At 50.2% G+C, this 19,006-nt stretch overlaps 1 protein-coding gene across 1 annotated transcript in view; it reads right to left on the bottom strand.

Moving 5' to 3' along the window:
• The window catches only part of LOC107114911 (rho guanine nucleotide exchange factor 17-like), a 127,324-nt gene that overhangs the window by 35,119 nt on the left and 73,199 nt on the right, over window positions 1–19,006 (bottom strand). Inside the window, exons 5-6 of the mRNA XM_015416517.1 lie at window positions 4,813–4,989; window positions 2,315–2,365 (exon numbers count right to left, since the gene is read on the bottom strand). Of these exons, the coding sequence (XP_015272003.1) occupies window positions 2,315–2,365; window positions 4,813–4,989 (228 nt within the window). The remainder of the gene's footprint in view (window positions 1–2,314; window positions 2,366–4,812; window positions 4,990–19,006) is intronic.

Below are 19,006 nucleotides of genomic sequence, written 5' to 3' on the forward strand. Positions count from 1 at the left end.
TGGTACAGTCTACTTGGGGGGGGGGGGGCTGTACCATCTAGAATGCCCTTGCTCGGTTGCAAGGGGGGGAGGTCTTAACCCAATGGGAAACAGGTGATGAAATTTGACAATGCTTGATGGAACCAATAATTCTGTTTTATTTCTCTGATGTAATGTGAAGTATAAAACCCTATGTCTCCCACTGTAACCTTAGGGAGAGCTGCGGGGTCCAAAATCTTGTTGGGCCCGTGCGTCCCCTCCTTTATTAATAAAGTTTTAGTTTAGATTCTGCTCTACAGGACTGCTTGCTTTTGTGTGTTTTCTCAAATTGGCCTGGGCAAACACAATCAGGGACAGAGGTTCTGTCTTACAGGAGGAAAGGAGGCTGTTTTAAAGCCCCCTCCGTGTCAAAAAATCTCACGGCGCATGTCAAGCAGAAGCAGCCAAGTTCGTGGAAGAGAGCAAATTATTCAGGATGGCGAAAACCAAAGCGGACTGTGGCGAGGATCTCTCTAATTGAGGGAGTGGACAACCATGTGGCAATTTGAGTGTAAACTGGACAAAAACCCTAACATTAAATATCCACTGACGAGGCCTGATGTAAAGTTGTCAGGTTGCCCTGGCAACCAACAGGGGGCAGGGGAGACGCCAGGTAGGTGGGGACCCTCACTGGTGACGCGCTGAGATTGCTTCCTGTGTACACTGGAAGTGATGTCATCATGTCGCCAGCAGAACTCTATGGTTTGACCACAGTAAAGGTAAAAGGCAAAGGTTTCCCGTGCTCGAAAAGCCAGTCGAATCCGACACCTGGGGGCAGTGCTCATCTCCGTTTCCAAGCTGAAGAGCCAGCGCTGTCCAAAGACGTTTTGGTGGCCACGTGGCCGGCGTGACTAAACGCCGAGGCACACGAAACGCTGCTACCTTCCCACCGAAGCGGGTCCTATTTATCTACTTGCAGTTTCTTGCTTGTTTTTATTTTTAAATTATTAAAAGAAGCAAAGCAGCATAACAGCAATTTCATACAAGTCATAAAAATCTATCATTACAGCAAGTGGTAAACTAAACAAAAACCTTATACACCCCTCTGATCCCAACAGGTTTACCTTTCTTGCAACCCTCCAGAGGTCATTTCAGGGGGGATCGCAGTTCCCCCGGTTGAGGTACGGGGGGCGGGGCACATGATGAAGCCCTGCCCCCCGCTTCCGGCTGCCCCGCTTCCGGCCCTCATTCAGCCAAGAGGAGGCAGGAGAAGAGAGAGGGTAAGTTGCTTCCTCCCTGCCTCTCCCCACCCCTGCCTGCCTGGGGCCAGGGAGGGCCTTCGCGGGGCTTCCTTGCACTCCCGCCGGCCTTGCAGGTCCACCGACGGGCCCCTCATGGAGGAGCTGCAAGGCCGGCGGTGGCGGCCGGGACCGTTGGGGGCGGGGGGTGTGGCCTTATGACACACTTCCGGTGATGTCAGGGGGTGTGGCATATGCTAATGAGTTATGCTAATGAGTTCCCCTAGCTCTTTTTCTACGAAACGACCCCTGCAACCCTCTAATCTACGAACTAGTGAATGAAGCAACAAAACTGTCTTCCATAATGGTGATCAAGCCAATGTACTATATCCTGTAATCTTGGTTAAAAATAAAACTAAAAGTGTATCCATGGGATATAAGCGACATTTGAAGGAAGTATATTCTTTTCTGACATATACTGAAGCACTGTATACCAAATTGCAACAAATCGCTTGTATGCTTTTGACCTATCTGCTACTGTAACTTGAGTGACCTGTGTCAGCTTATCTAAAATAAATAAATCCCATGTTTTGTCATACCAAGTTTGTATCTGGGGAGGAGAGTTCTTTTTCCATCCTGCCGCTATGGTTGGACGAGCTGCCGCCAAAAGTTTCGATATAAGCTCTTTCTGGGCCCTAGTTGCCGTGACTGCCACCAGTCTATCAAAGAGCACCAATTTAGGACAAGCTGGTAGTTCTAGCTTTTCTAGTTTCTTGCTTTTGATTTGCTAAGTTGGCAGGAGCTGGGGCCAGAGGCGGGAGCTCACTCCGTCACGCGGCACTCGGGTCTCGAACTGCCGAGCTACCGACCTTCCGGTCTGCAGCTCAGCGTCCTAACCTCTGAGCCACCGCGGTCCTCTTAACCATAGAGTTCTGCCCAAATGGCAGAGCATCCATGGTGTCCCCCAATGATGCGCTGATGTCAACTCCAGGTGCACGGGGAGTGACCCCAGCGTGTCAGGATGCTGCGGACGCCCCCCTCCCCATTTTAGCACCATCCCCCCCCCATCGTTTCATCAGCCGAGATTGGAGTCCGTAGACTGAACAAGTCACACTTACCAGTTCCACCACCATCTCTTGGCGCAGGAACTTCCGCAGCGGAGCCTGAAGCTGTAGAGGGAGAGGAGACAGTTAGAGATGCCACTAAAGGCTCGACTGGGGCCGTAGCATTCACTGCTAAATTCCTACAACCACGGCCTCAACACAATCCCTCCAGGCAAGGGTCGCCAACCTCCAGGCGGGGCCTGGAGATGTCCCGGAATTACAAATGATCTCCAGCCAACAGAGATCAGTTCCCCTGGAGAAAATGGCTACTCTGAGGGGTGGTGGTGGAGATTGTGTGGCATTATACCCTGCTGATCTCTCCCCCCTCCCCAAACCCCACTAAGGTTGCCAAGTGTACTTACCCTTGGCAGCGGGGGAGCTCACGTTGGGGGCCCCCAACGTGAGCGACGTGGCTGCGTCACCTCTGTTGACGCAGCTTCGGAGGCCGAGTTCCCCCTGGGGCCCGATTCCACCACGGCGGAAATCGGGCCTCCAAAGCGGGGGTTTCCCCGCCCCTCCGCCCCCACTTGGCAGCCCTAAACCTCACCCTCCCCAGGCTCTACCCCAACTCGCCGTGAGCGCTAAAATGGTGGTACTGCGTGGAGCTGTGGCCACTAAAGATACCATCCCGATGATGTCATTGGTTCCCTTGTTAGTTATTGCGGAGATCACCTATATTATATTGAATGTTTTTAAAATGCAAGTTTTAATGTTTTATGTATTGGGCATTGGCCCCATCTGTATGCCGCCCTGAGCCCATTCGCGGGGAGGGCGGGTTATAAATTTAAATAAATAAATAAATAAATAAATAAATACCCCGAAATCTGCAGGAATTTCCCGAGCTACAGTTGGGAACCCTGCTTCAGGCCTGGTACAATATATTTTTTTTCCTTTGAGCTTCGCAACACTTGCCCTGGGATCCCATCCCAACCTTGTGTGTCATGAAAAAAACACCTGTTTTAGTCCTGACTCCTGACATGATATGAAGGAGGAGGAGGAGGAGATTGGATTTACACCCCGCCCTTCACTACCCGAAGGAGTCTCAGAGCAGCTTACAGACTCTTTTCCCTTCCCCTCCCCACAACAGACACCCTGTGAGGTAAAAGAAGAAGAGGAGGAGATTGGATTCACACCCCGCCCTTCACTACCCAAGGGAGTCTCAGAGCAGCTTACAGACTCCTTTCCCTTCCCCTCCCCTGGAGAAAACGGCTACTCTGGAGGAGGAGGGAACTGTATGGCATTACATCAGAGGTTCCCAAACTTATTTGGCCTACCACCCCCTTTTCAGAAAAAAAATTACTCAACGCGCCCCTGGAAATCTACCTTCAAGAAGTGGGAAAAAAGATACAGGACTTAACTTACAATGACCCTGCCCACTTTCTTATAAGTGCCAAGAGAAGTGCTGGCGCCATGTTGGGTAACCCTGCACTGGAGTATCGTGTGAGATCCACTGTATCCACCAGAGGATAAGGAGATGCACTGCATTCACTGGAATGCAGAAAGAGGGACACGCATATCTACACTTCAAAGTGCCAAATTGTGTGTGTCCCACTTCCAAAGCAAAGTTGTAGCCTCTGCCTCTCTTTGCACCCAGCAATTTACTCCAGCCGACAGCGGGGCAAAACGCACCTGTCACAATCACGGGCACATAGTCAAAAACGAAGAAACACATAGAGCCACAAGCAATGCTCCCTCTAAGCCGTGGAGTCTCGCGAGGAAAAATTCTACTTTGTGAGCTACCGACATTAAAGTTGTGAGCCAACAATTTGGCTAGAAGAGAAGAAGAGAAGAGACTAGATTTATACCCCACCCTTCACTACCCAAAGGAGTCTCAGAGCGGCTTACAAGCTCCTTTCCCTTCCCCTCCCCATAACAGACACCCTGTGAGGTAGAAGAAGAAGAAGAAGAGATTGGATTTATACACCGCCCTTCACTCCCCAAGCTCCTTTCCCTTCCCCTCCCCACAACAGACACCCTGTGAGGTGGGCGGGGCTGAGAGAGCTCTGACAGAAACGGCTCTTTTTCAAGAACAGCTCTGAAAGAACTTGTAACTGACCCAAGGTCATCCAGCAGGTGCAAGCGGAGGAGTGGGGAATCAAACCTGGATCTCCCAGATTAGAGTCCGCGCACTTAACCACTACACCAGACTGGCTCTCACACCAAGCCGGCTCTCCCCAAACTGCATAAATTATTTTTCTCCTGAGCGAAGACAAAAACATGTGAGCCGGAGGCTAAAGAACTGTGAGCTAGCTCACACTAACTCAGCTTAGAGGGAAAACTGGCCACAGGTCATAAATCTAGTGTGAGGAAGGCAGCCGTATTGGTCAAGCACGATTCGAGTCCACCACTGCCCTTAGAGACCAACAACGTTTTCGGGTAGAAGCTCTTGGGAGTCAACGTTCCCTTTTCATAGATCGGTTGACAAAGGTTTGTGCGCGGCGCACGCATGCACAAAGCGAGGTCAGGCGGCACAAGCCAAGGTCTCAGGCAGGTAGCTTAGGAGATGAACCTACGTCCTCCATCCCTTCTATGTGCGACTCGATCTCCTGCACGATCCGGGCGTTCCGCTCCACCTCCTCGGCGCTCTTCATCCCCTTGTTGATCCGCTCAGCCACCTGCTTGATGCTCCGTTGGGCTTCCATCAAGAACGGGTGGTCGGGGTGCTCCTCTGGCGTGTGTTTCAGGAGGTCCTGTGGGGAGAAAAGCAGGAATGAGATCATCGGGGGTGTATGCTGGGAACGGATCAAAGGAAGTCCTTCTTCACCCAAAGAGTGATTAACACCTGGAATTCACTGCCACAGAAAGTGGTGGCAGCTACAAGCATGGACGGCTTCAAAAGGGAATTAGATAGGCATATGGAGCAGAGGTCCATCGGTGGCTATATGCCACAAGGTATAGATAGGGACTCTGGGGCAAGTGATGCTCTGTCATCTTGGTGCTTGGGGGGGGGTCAACAGTGGGAAAGCCTCTAATGTCCTGGCCCCACTGGTCTTAGATCTTTGCCAACAGCCTGAACAGGTAGAGAAAGAGGTACTCTTCTCCCTTTCTCACAATACAAGAACTCGTGGGCACTCCATGAAATTGCTGAGCGGTCGGGTTAGAACGGATAAAAGCAAGTACTTCTTCACCCAAAGAGTGATTAACACATGGAATTCACTGCCACAGGAAGTGGTGGCGGCTACAAGCATGGACGGCTTCAAAAGGGAATTAGATAGGCATATGGAGCAGAGGTCCATCAGTGGCTATTAGCCACAAGGTATGGATAGGGACTCTGGGGCAAGTGATGCTCTGTCATCTTGGTGCTTGGGGGGGGGTCAACAGTGGGAAAGCCTCTAATGTCCTGGCCCCACTGGTGGACCTCCTGATGGCACCTGGTATTTCTGGCCACCGTGTGACACAGAGTGTTGGGCTGGATGGGCCTTTGGCCTGATCCAACATTGGCGTCTCTTATGTTCTTATGAACTGCACAAGGGACAGCTATTGTGATGCGGGGTTGGGGCCACGGCTCGGTGGTAGAGCCTCTGCTCGGCATGCAGAAGGTCCCAGGTTCAATGCCTGACATCTCCAGTAAAAAGAAGGCGCTGGTAACAGGTGACGAATGCTCCCTCTGAGCGGTGGAGTCTTGTGAGCAAAAATTCTACTTTGTGAGCTACTGGCATTAAAAGTTGTGAGCGAGTCATTCGGCTGCTGCATAAATTAGTTTGCTCTGGAGTCCTCCCTCCTGAGCAAAGACAAAAAATTGTGAGCCAGAGGCTAAAAAACTGTGAGCTAGCTCACACTAACTCAGCTTAGAGGGAACACTGTGGAGAGCTGCTGCCAGTTCGAGTAGAACAAAACAAAGAAGTGAGAGAGTCACAGGAAAGAAACTGACCAATCTAACAAACACCGTGATAAATATTACGAATATCCTAAATAGAATTACGAAGATTTTATATCAATATTTGCGAAGATGTTATCAACACAAGGTACAAATATATCAATCCAAATAATATTTCAAATTCATGGGAAGGTGTTAGCTGCCGAGTGTGACTTCTGTGGTATGGCAAGATCAAAAGAGAAAAGATCTGTTTCGGCATCCCTGCAGTGGAGCGAGTCGGCCAGGCGGTGGCAGCGCGACACCAAGAAGCCCTGACGTCATCAGCCAGCCGACAAGAATACATGCCGTCGGAACACGACCGATCCAGCCCGCAGATGAATCCTCTGGCCAGCTACAATGTGTGTGTAATTAAAAATACTGTATGTTGTCTTCCCTATCCCCCATGAGTATTGTTAGTCCAAATGTCATGAGTAACTGTAAATCGCTCTGAGCCCACAGGTGTGTGGGGGAAAGCGATCAAGAAATCGAAAGTATTATTATTTATTTTATTTATGTTCCAAAAAGACATACAGTACAATATTTGGAATATTATTTGGATTGATATATTTGCACCTTGTTTTTTAAACGTCTTTGCAAATATTGATATAAAATTGATCTAGAATCTTCGTCATTCTGCTTAGAATATGCGTAATATCTACCACAGTGTTTGTTAGCTTTGTCGGCCAGCTTGAGTAGGTCATACTGACCTGGAGAGAACAAAACAAAGAAATGAGAGAGTCACGGGAAAGAAACCAACAAAGCTAACAAACACCATGATAAATATTACGAATGTCCTGAACAGAATTACAAAGATTTTCTCTCTGGAAAAATGTTTGCAAAACATGGTGCAATATATCAGTCCAAATAATATTCCAAATACTGTACTGTATGTCTTTTTGAAACATGTCTTTGAAATATTATTTGGATTGATATATTTTTGCCTTGTTTTGTAAACCTCTTTGCAAATCTTGACATAAAATCTTTGTAATTCTATTTTGGATATTCGTAATATTTGTTAGCTTTGTCAGCCAGGCTGAGTAGGCCATACTGACCTTGACGGACCAAGGGTCTGATTTATCATAGGTGACATGGAAGACCTTTGCCGGAGACCCTGGCAAGCCACTGCCAACCTGAATTGACCATATTTACCTTGATGAGTCAAGGGTCTGATTCATCATAGGTGATGCGGAAGACCTCTTTACCTAAGACCCCAGAGCAGGGGTGTCAAACATGCGGCCCGGGGGCCGGAAAAGGCCCCCAGAGGGCTTCTATCAGGCCCGCAAGGGACTGGCTGCCTCCTGCTTCTTCCTCCAGTTCTGCTGCTGCGTCATAGCTTGCTTTCCCAGACTCTCTCAATCGCTCAGGAGAGATAGATAGGCGAGCTGTAAGTGTCAGTTATCAGAGACTGTTAAATAAACACAATATTGCAAGAGTGCTAATGTTTCAAGCATGTTTTTATTTTAAGTTAAAAAAAAATCTTTGCGTTTGTGTCCTTTATAAAGTTCATATCTCTGCTACCTGGCATTACCTTTTATAACACACATCGCCCGGCCTGACAAAGTCCAATTTATGTCAAATCTGGCCCTTCGTAAGAAATGAGTTCGACACCCCTGCCCTAGAGAGCCACTTCCAATCGGAGCAGAACATACTGACCTTGACGGGCCGAGGGTTTAATTCAGCATAGGTGATGTGGAAGACATAGAATCATAGAATGACAGAATTGGAAGGGGCCCTAGAGGCCATCTAGTCCAACCCCCTGCTCCATGCAGGATCAGCCTACAGTACCCCTGACAAGGGTTTGTACAGCTGGTGCTTAAAGACTGCCAGGGAGAGGGAGCTCACCACCCCTCTAGCTCACGTCTCTCTGAGCCTTTGGAGAACCACTGCTGGTCTGAGCAGGAGACCCTCTCATTCCAGCAGGACCAGGGGTCATTTCACTCCGGCAGTAAAGAGCCCAGGGGGCGGGCACGTGCAACAAGCCCCGTCCCCTGCTCCCAGCAGCCCTCAGTCAGAGCAAGAAGCAGCCAGGTAAGCTGCAGAGCCCCCCCGGTCCAAAACAGTCCAGTGGCACCTTTAAGACCAAGTTTTATTCAGGTACAAGCTCTCCCTCCTCAGCGAGGACAGATCTTCATGTCCCCCCCCCCAATAGCTAGCAATCCAAAACAGTCCAGTGGAGCCTGAGCGGTGGGTGTTGCCTTCTGACACTTCCGGTGATCTCAGGGGGTGTGGCATATGCAAATAAGTTATGCTAATGAGTTATGCTAATGAGCTCCTGTACCTCTTTTTCTACGAAATGATCCCTGAGAAGGACTATTTCCTGTTCTCTACAATCCCTGAGAAGGACTATTTCCTGTTCTCTACAATGCTCCCCCTAAGCTATGGAGTCTTGTGAGCAAAGATTCTACTCTGTGAGCTGCTGGCGTTAAAGTTGTGAGCGAGCGATTTGGCTACTGCATAATTCAGTTTGCTCTGGAGCCCTCCTTCCTGAGCTGAGACAAAAAAATCTGTGAGCCGGCAGCTACAAAACTGTGAGCTAGTTCACACTAACTCAGCCTGGAGGGAACATTGGTGCGGACTGCCTGATTCTGATGAACCGATTGTAAATGGTCATCCGTGCTTAGTGTGTGCATGTGCGGGTATTATTATTACATAACACGTGAACTATGATGATCAATTAAAAATATATAAGGGAGAGTGATTTGGGTCTGTTAGAAAACAAGCCTTCTTCCCCCCACCCCTCCCCAGGGAGTAAAACCTGATAATTAACCTTTGATAAATAGGCACGGAGAGAAGAGGACGTAATTAATTAACCTGAAAAGAACACAAAGGAAATGGTGGAGAGGAGACATGGGAATTCTGCTGAGCGGGGTTTTCTTCCAAGCTATATATAGCAGGGTCTTGCCTACTGGGACAGATTTCAATGGGGAATACAGGGCGGCTGTGTGAAACTCCCATTTCAGCCCAACTCGTCGCTCAGGTCCTAGTAGACAGCAGTGGGGGGGAGATCCAACGTCAAGGGGTCACTACAAAAAAGAGAGCCGTGGTGTGTCAGAGATTGAGATGCTGAGCTGTAGATCAGAAGGTCTGTAGCTTGGCAGTTCGAGACCCGAGTGCCGCGTGACGGAGTGAGCTCCCGTCTCTGGCCCCGGCTCCTGCCAACCAATGCTCCCTCTAAGCTGTGGAGTCTTGTGAGCAAAAATTCCACTTTGTGAGCGGCTGGCATGAAAGTTGGGAGCGAGCGATCTGGCTCCTGCATAAATTAGTTTGCTCTGGAGCCCTCCTTCCTGAGCAAAGACAAAAATGTGTGAGCTGGAGGCTAAAAAACGGTGAGCTAGCTCACACCAACCCAGCTTAGAGGGAACACTGCTGCCAACCTAGCAGTTCCAACGCAAGAAACTGCAAGTAGATAAACCGGTACCGCTTCGGTGGGAAGGTGACACCGTTCCGTGCGCCTCGGCATCTAGTCACGCCGGCCACATGATAATGGAGAAGTCTTCGGACAGCGCTAGCTCTTCGGCTTGGAAACGGAGATGAGCACCGCAACCCTAGAGTCGGACCCGACTGGCTTTCGAGCAAGGGAAACCTTTTTTTTTTAACAGAAAAGATGCCATCTCTAGTGGCCACCCGAGTTACTTTGGATGGTGAAGCCATATGGAGTGGGGACTCAGTAAATGATTTTAGCGGAAGCACAGGACTGAATGCGGCCAGGCACCCCTGGAAGTACCTGCGTCCCAGGCCATTTAGGGCTTTGAAGGGAAATGATCCATTGAGCCCGGAAGCAAACTGGCAGCCGGTGTAGCTCTTTCAAAGCTGGAAACAGTTTCCCCCGTCATTTATATTAACTAGCTCATACTCTTGTGCAGTAGAAAAGAGCAAGAGTCCAGTAGCACCTTAAAGGCTAACAAAATACGTGGCAGGGTAATCTTGTGGCCACTTTTGGAACCAAGGGAACCTTCCGAACAGTCTCCAAAGGCCGTCTCCATGTGGAATGCACTGCGGCAGTCTAACCTGGATGTCGTTCGAACACGAACAACTTTGCCCGGCTTTTCGAGGAAAGACTGTAGCTGGCGCCAGGGCCAGTTCCATGATGAGGCAAGCTTTGACGGCTGCCTCGGGAAGCAGATTTTGAGGGACGGCAACCTTCCAGCCTGCCCGCTGTAGCCACCTGCTTCTATCCCGGAGGAAACCCTCCTTATTCCCTTGATCCTGCCCCCCCCCCAGCCTATTTAGAAGCCACGCGGCACACGCCGGTTCCAGAACTCTTGAAGAAGTCCTTCTTGCGAGAAGTCGGCCGCCATTACTTGTTGCCGGGGCAACCCAAACTGTGGCCCAACTCTGGGGAGACAGGAAGCAATCTAGAGTTCAGGAAGGCCTCTGCAGTTGGTGGTGTCAGTGTGAAAGGGGGGAGAGTCAGCAACGAGACAAAAGAAGGAAACCTCCTCTGCCTTCTGACTGGGGGGGGGGCAGCGGCGAAACACACTGGGCCCCCACTGGCTGAAGGTGCTACGTGAGACCTGAGTGTTCAGGCTGTTGGCAAAGATAAAGACCCCCAGGATGTGAACTGCCTATTTTAGGGCGAGATCCTCCTTGAGTCAAAACAGGCTGAGTCTTTCAGCTCCGCCTGGCTTCACTGCTAACAGAGAACAGCTCCGTTTATTGGCCCAACTGAGTACCTTCTTAGGATATTCTTCTTATATGCAGATCATGAGAAAGGAGGGCAGGAAGGGTCATGTAATGTATTCAGATGCTGCCCTGAATGCATGGGGATGAAGTGTGAATCATCCCATAGAGAAGCTATGCTAAGCTTCAGACGTCGGCTAGGATTTGCGCCGAAAGTATTGTGTCCAATCACATTTGAACTGTCTGTGGTGGGAACACTTGTGATTGGGCTATTATGCGAACAACCTGATAGGTTGGTACTTGTATAGTAGGTGTGGCTACATTAGCCCGGAATGTTTAAATACCGAGCAGCTGCAATGGAAAAGCTGTTCGGGCTATGAGGAGTTGTACCGTGTTAGAGAAGTTGATCGTCGAGCTGAATAAACCTGAGTTTTTGCTGAAATCACTCTCTGACTAATTTGTTAAGTGCGGACTTAACAATTGGCGACGAGGATGGGATACTAGTGCGGGTAGGCAGCCCCGCTGGTCCCAACCCTACGACGGACAACTTCTTTTCTCGAAGTCAGTTTGGCCGGGGATCCTGGATGTTTTTTTTTTAATCTTCTGGGTGTGGAGCAGGGGTCACTGCGGGTGTGGAGGGAGAGGTATTTGTGAATTTCCTGCATTGTGCAGGGGGTTGGACTAGATGACCCTGGAGGTCCCTTCCAACTCCGTGATTCCGTATCCACTGCCTCACCAGATTCTGATCAAGAGAAGCAGAGCTGGGTGTCGTCAGCACAAAGGGGGCATGGTGCTCCAAATCTCTTGGGTGCACGTTGGTTTGTTTATGAAATCTGTATCTCAGCTTTCTCCCTTTTGGAGAGCCAGCGAGGTGCAGAGGTTGAGAGTGGCAGACTCTAATCTGGAGAACTGAGTTTGATTCCCGGCTTCTCCCCGTGAAGCCTGCTGGGTGACCTTGGGCCAGTCACGGTTCTCTCCAAACCCTCTCGGCCCCACCTGCCTCACAAGGTGTCACTTGTGTGGAGAGGAAGACTCCTTTGAGACACCTTGTGAGGTAGGTGGGGGCTGAGAGAGCTCTCTCGAGAACTGCCCTTGAGAGAATAACTCTGAGAAAACTTGTGACTGACCAGAGGTCACACCAGCAGCTGCATGTGGAGGAGTGGGGGAATCAAACCCGGTTCTTCCAGATTAGAGTCCACATTCTTAACCACTACACCAAACTGGCTCTCTGCATAAACCTTCCACACACCCTTGACTGCCTGGCATCCCTCGCTCCTTGTTCCAAGTCTTCTATTCCATCTGAACAAGAAAAATGTGTTTCCTGTTCAAAGCAGATCTGGAAATCAAAATCTGATTCCCCTCCCAGCAGCTCAGACAGGATAGACCACAGGTGTCAGACATGCGGCCCGGGAGCCGGATCAGGCCCCCAGAGGGCTTCTATCAGGCCCTCAGTGGAACTGGCTGTCTCCTGCTTCTTCCAGTTCTGCTGCTGCTGCATCATAGCTTGCTTTGCCAGGCTCTCTCAAACACTCAGGAGAAAGAGACAGGCAAGTTTCTGTTCCCTGCACTGGCTGAGGGTCCTCCCCCTTCCTCTCCCAGGGGGAGAGAAGAAAGGAGCCAGAGCTTGCTTCCTGGCCAGGCTGCCTCAATCACACAGGAAACAAAGGCAAGCCTTTCTTCCCCTCCATTGGCTGAGGCTCCTCCCTGAAGGGAGAGAGGGAAGGAGGGAGAGCTTGCTTTGCTTGGCTTCCTCAATTGCATGGGAGAAATACAAAGGACCTCTAAGACCAACAAATTTTTATCCAAGGTATGAGCTTTTGTGTGCCTTGCTACACTGTGTATTTTGTTGGGCTTGTTATGCTGTGGCTCTCCTAGGTGCAACTGGGTTGCTTCCCACTTTTCATGATCCAGTTTTTCTCAGTAGCAAAGCAATGTGAACTATTTAGATGAGGAATAACAACAAGCCAGTGAGGTGGATAAGGCTGAGTTTGTGTGTCCAGACCAAGTTCACCCAGCACATTTCCTTTGGAGATTTTGAACTTAGACTTCCCAGACAGTAGGCTGGTACTGACCACTGAGGAAGACTAGTTTTGTAGACAAACACATAGCCTTCAGTCTGTGTCATGGTGCCTTCTCATGTTGTGGACCAGCACATGAAGCAATTTATGTACAAAAGCTCGCAACGCCCAGCCATTTTATGTTTCCCCCTGGGTCCTAGGTTCAGAATTCTGAGCATGAGATTTCTGTAGTGAATGTCAATAAATCAAAAGTAGATTTGCAGCTTACAGATACACACTTGAACAGCATACTCAAAATTGCAACAGCACAGACAAGCCAGTGAGGTGGATAAGGCTGAGTTTGTGTGTCCAGACCAAGTTCACCCAGCACATTTCCTTTGGAGATTTTGAACTTAGACTTCCCAGACAGTAGGCTGGTACTGACCACTGAGGAAGGCTAGTTTTGTAGACAAACACATAGCCTTCAGTCTGTGTCATGGTGCCTTCTCATGTTGTGGACCAGCACATGAAGCAATTTATGTACAAAAGCTCGCAACGCCCAGCCATTTTATGTTTCCCCCTGGGTCCTAGGTTCAGAATTCTGAGCATGAGATTTCTGTAGTGAATGTCAATAAATCAAAAGTAGATTTGCAGCTTACAGATACACACTTGAGAACAGCATACTCAAAATTGCAACAGCACAGACATTTTGATGCAGTAATTCAGAGCAAGAAGTGTCGGTTATCAGACACTGTTAAATAAACAAAATATTGCAAGAGTGCTAATGTTTTAAGCATGCTTTTATTAAAAAAAACCTTGGTGTTTGTGTCCTTTATAAAGTTTATATCTCCGCTACCTAGCATTACATTTTTTGACACACACGTCCCGGCCCAACAAGGTCTCATTTATGTCAAATCCAGCCCTCATAACAAATGAGTTAGACACTCCTGACTTAGACGGCTCTTCGACCCCTTTCTGAGCCTTGTCCAAGGGTAAGAGGAAAGGACTGGCCAAAAGTCAGGATTCGAACACAGGTTTCAACAGTTATAGCTGAACACTCCAGCTACGACACCGCACTGGATTTCTCACAGTGACAGATTTGGGATTTCTGCAAAAAACAGAGCCGGGGGGGAGGGGAGATGAGACTGCTGAGTCTTTCCTTTGCATCCACCTTCCTCATCTTCAGCTGCACAATTCTGTTTCATGAGGGGAAGGGGGAGAACCCCAGGCTTAAACTGGCCGAGGACCAAACCCCTGGGGCTATGACAGAAAGGTCCTGTCCCTTGACACCCGTCTACGTTGTCTATCCTTCCTCGATCGCTTTTCCCTGGGCCTGTTGGCCAAGTCACACACACACACAAACCGCTCGGTGACTTGTTATTTATTTCTTCCCAAGTGCTGGAAGGAACACTGGCTGCCGCCCAAAAAGATGCTCAATCACAGCGAGGCCCTGCCTGCCGGCTTCCCAGCCAAGTGGTGAGTCACAGCCGCAGGCGTGGGATCCGTCATTCCTTTCAAAAGCCTGGTGCCCAAGCCCTGATGCTCACCCGTGGTGGTGAGCCTGCATCTGGGTGGAGGGGGTTCACAAGACTGGTTCTTTTAAATGAAATTCCCTGCATGTAGAAATCTAGAGTGTCAAGGAGAATGCGGCAGCAGGGGAGCTTTCTATTATGCGATATAGAACAGTGTGGTGTAGTGGTTGGAATGTCTGACTAGATCAGGGCAACCCAGGTTACTGGGTGACCTCGGGCCTGTGACTCTTTTTCAGCCTTGCCTACCTCATGGGGTTGTTGTGAGGATAAAAAGGAAGAGAGGAGAAAGAGTGGAAGCCACTCTGGGTCCCGACTGGGAGAGAGGCAGGGTGTAAATGAAGTACATAATACAACGAGAAAACGCCATGCTGGTTTTCTGCTTTGTGGAATTTACTGCCAGAGGATGTAGTGATGGCTACAGGAACAGACACCTTTAGAAGGGGATTAGACAGATTCATGGAGAAGACATCTATCAGTGGCTACTGGCCATGATGACTGAGGGGAACCTCCGCATTCAGAGGCACTGAACTTCTGAATCTCAGAGCCAGGAGGCAACATCAGTAGCAGGCCTCGGCCTTTCTGCCTTGTTGTTGGCCCTCCAGAGGAGCGAGTGGTCCTCTGACGTCTGCCCCAACCCTGCTACCGGACTGAACCCAGGACTCCGGCACACCAAGTGTGTGTTCTGCCAGGGAGCTATAGAAAAGCCTGTTGCTTTCACGACCACCGAGCGTTTCCCAGCCTTCCTTGCATCAGACACAGAGACGGGGACACACATCATCTTCTGCCCTTGCCGGTGCCAGGGAAACTGGTTTCTTAGAAACTTAGAAAGAGACCCCGAGCCGGGCAATGGAGCCGTCTGAGGCTTTTCTATTACCGCTCTTGGGTCATCCATCACCCCAAAGCAAATAAAACTGGCTGGTTAATTGGCCGAGCTCTTAGGTAATCGACATAATTTAATGCCAGCTCCCCGTGGTACGTAGTGAACATCAATCAGGGCGCAAGGGAGGCACTGCCAATTTGCCAGGGACTAGGCCTCGGGTCTCTCACAAGCCAGCCGGTTTCCCCCCTCCCTTCTCTCGCATTTAAGGTGGTCCCTGATCGCCTGCTACTGTACATTAGTGCGCCCCGCCAGAAATGGCTCTGTCTTTTCTCAGAGCTCCGCCGTGGCTCTCTCTTCTGCTTTCCTCCTGTCCTTCTGGGATCTGTCTCTCGCTAAACAAACATTGCTGGCCGGAAACTTCTCTCTCCCCGCCCCGCCCCTTTCCCCGACCACTGGAGGAGTTGGGTTCATAAAAGCCGACTGCAGGCGTATCTGCGTTACAGTGGATGCCAGAAATCTGGTGAACGGTTGGTATTAACTCTTCGGAGGCCCAGAGGGAAACGAAAGAACATTCCGACGTTGACTGGTACATCTCCAAAAGCCGGCGGTTCTCAGGAGGACTGGATGGGCCATTGGCCTGATCCAACATTGGCTTCTCCTATGTTCTTTTAATGCTGATGAGGGACGGAGCCTTTTTGGTAGTGGCCCCTAGACTCTGGAATTCTCTCCTTTTTAAAGCTGGATGTTCCTTCCCCCCCCACCTGCTCTGTCAAATTTAATTTGCTTGCACCTCTGAAACGGAAGAAGGAGGAGGCCTTGTGGTCCATCTTCTCATCTGCACCTGTTTTATTTAGGGTATTTAGTTGATCTTTTTAGGCACTGCTGATATTTTGGCAATGGTATGGTGCTGTGGCTAGACTTTGACGGGAATGATCCAGGTTCAGAGTCACACTCTGCCTTGACGCTGGGGGGGGGGGACCTCAGGTTTGTCAATCTTTCTCAGCCTAACCTACCTCACAGGGTCGTTGTGAGGCTGAAACGGAAGCCATGCTAAGATAACTGAACAAAGGGCTGCATGAAAATAGGCTGAAGTTATGGCCCAAGATATCTCCAGACCACGTCCACAGCTTCAGTGGGGCATCTTGGAGCTAGGCCCCCTGACTTATTAGCGGGGGGCCCATGACTTCCTATCCAGCCCAGGAACCCCAAGCGGCAGCAGCTGTGGGGAAAGAGCCAGGTATTCCTTTAATTTGATTAGCCAGTGCCCCCTAAGAAATTTAAATGCCCCCTGACTGTAAAAATCCTGGCTGTGGGCCTGCTCCAGACTCCCACCCCACTTTTTTCCAATGAAAGAGCAGCGAGGGAGGCAGGGCCCCTAGTAAACGATATAGATATTATAAAGTAGGTGTGTCCTTTAAAAACACCCCCCTCCTTTAAAATACTAACCCACAAAGCATGGAGCCCAGTTTTGAAGAACAAAACTCAGTGGGAGGTGAAGGGTTAACACCCCCTCCCCTTCCCTAGGCCTCAAGGCAAATTGAGGCTGCGGTTTCCATTCCACAGCAAGGACATAAGAGAAGCCAATGTCGGATCAGGCCAATGGTGCATCCAGTCCAACATTCTGTCACACGGTGGCCAAAAACACCAGGTGCCCTCAGGAGGTCCAGCAGTGGGGCCAGGAGACCAGGAGCCCTCCCACTGTTGCCCCCCCACCCAAGCACCAAGAATACAAAGCATCCCTTGCCCCAGATGGAGAGTTCCTATCTAATAAGTACATAAGAGAAGCCTATGTTGGATCAGGCCAAAGGCCCATCCAGTCCCAACACTCAGTGTCACACAGTGGCCAGAAATACCAGGGGCCATCAGGAGGTCCAGCAGTGGGGCCAGGACACTAGTCGCCCCCCCCCCAAAGCACCAAGAATACAGAGCATTACTGGCCCCAGGCTAAGAGTTCCTTTCACCCTGAGTGGTCCTCTGCCGTCCGCCCCAACCCTGCTACCAGACATATTTTTAAAACTTAGAGATGCCAGGAACTGAACCCAGGACTCCGGCACACCAAGCGTGTGTTCTGCCAACGAGCTCGTTGCTTTCACAAGCATAAATCTCCACCAAGCGTTTCCCAGCCTTCCTTGCATCAGGCACAGAGACGGGGACACACATCCTCTTCTGCCCTTGCCGGTGCCAGGGAAACTGGTTTCTTAGAAACTTAGAAAGAGACCCCGAGCCGGGCAATGGAGCCGTCTGAGGCTTTTCTATTACCGCTCTTGGGTCATCCATCACCCCAAAGCAAATAAAACTGGCTGGTTAATTGGCCGAGCTCTTAGGTAATCGACATAATTTAATGCCAGCTCCCCTGGTACGTAGTGAACATCAATCAGGGTGCAAGGGAGGCACTGCCAATTTGCCAGGGACTAGGCCTCGGGTCTCTCACAAGCCAGCCGGTTTCCCCCCTCCCTTCTCTCGCATTTAAGGTGGTCCCTGATCGCCTGCTACTGTACATTAGTGCGCCCCGCCAGAAATGGCTCTGTCTTTTCTCAGAGCTCCGCCGTGGCTCTCTCTTCTGCTTTCCTCCTGTCCTTCTGGGATCTGTCTCTCGCTAAACAAACATTGCTGGCCGGAAACTTCTCTCTCCCCGCCCCGCCCCTTTCCCCGACCACTGGAGGAGTTGGGTTCATAAAAGCCGACTGCAGGCGTATCTGCGTTACAGTAGATGCCAGAAATCTGGTGAACGGTTGGTATTAACTCTTCGGAGGCCCAGAGGGAAACGAAAGAACATTCCGACGTTGACTGGTACATCTCCAAAAGCCGGCGGTTCTCAGGAAACGAAACAGGAGCAGAAACACTCTGTCAAAGGGACTGATTGAAGGTACAACTGCGCAGGTATCCCAGTTCACAGAATCATAGAGTGGGAAGGGACCTCCAGGGTCATCTAGTCCAACCCCCTGCACAAGGCAGGACGTTCACAAACACCTCCCCCTCCACACACCCCAAGTGACCCCTACTCCATGCCCAGAACATGACAAAAACACCCTCCAGGATCAATGTTCCCTCTAAGCTGCGGAGTCTTGTGAGCAAAAATTCTACTTTGTGAGCTCCTGGCATTAAAGTTGTGAGCAAGTGATTTGGCTACTGCATAAATTAGTTTGCCCTGGAGCCATCCTTCCTGAGCTAAGACAAATATTTGTGAGCTGGAGGCTAAAAAACTGTGAGCTGGCTCACACTAACTCAGCTTAGAGGGAACACTGTCCAGGATCCCTAGGCCAAACTGGCCTGGAGGAAAATTCTTCCCTGACCCCAAAGTGGCGATCAGCATTTCCCTGGGCGTGTGAGAAAGGGCCATGAGAACTAAGCTCGCTGAGGCAACCCTTCCTGCCCTCCCTTTCACGAAAGTTCACAGAATAAGAACATAAGAGAAGCCAATGTTGAAAGCCAGTGGCCCATCCGGTCCAACCCTCTGTCACACAGTGGCCGAAACTACCAGGTGCCATCAGGAGGTCCAGCAGTGGGGCCAGGACACTAGGAGCCCTCCCACTGTTGCCCCCCCCCCCAGCACCAAGAATACAGCTCATCACTTGCCCCAGACTGAGAGTTCCTATCTATACCTTGTGGCTAATAGCCACTGACAGGGGTAATTTCCTGTAGGAGCGAACAGGAGCAGAGCTCCGACAGTAAAGAGCCCAGGGGGCGGGCACATGCAACAAGCCCCACCCCCTGCTCCCAGAAGCCCTCAGTCAGAGCAAGAAGCAGCCAAGTAAGTTGCAGAGCTCCCCCCAGTCCAAAACTGTCTAGTGGCACCTTTAAGACCAAGTTTTATTCAGGTACAAGCTTTCCCTCCTCTACGAGGAGAGATCTGCACGTCCCCCCCCCCAATAGCTAGCAATC

The sequence above is a fragment of the Gekko japonicus genome, unplaced genomic scaffold, assembly GCF_001447785.1.
Source record: "Gekko japonicus isolate JY-2015 unplaced genomic scaffold, Gekko_japonicus_V1.1 scaffold2620, whole genome shotgun sequence".
Lineage (NCBI taxonomy): Eukaryota > Metazoa > Chordata > Lepidosauria > Squamata > Gekkonidae > Gekko > Gekko japonicus.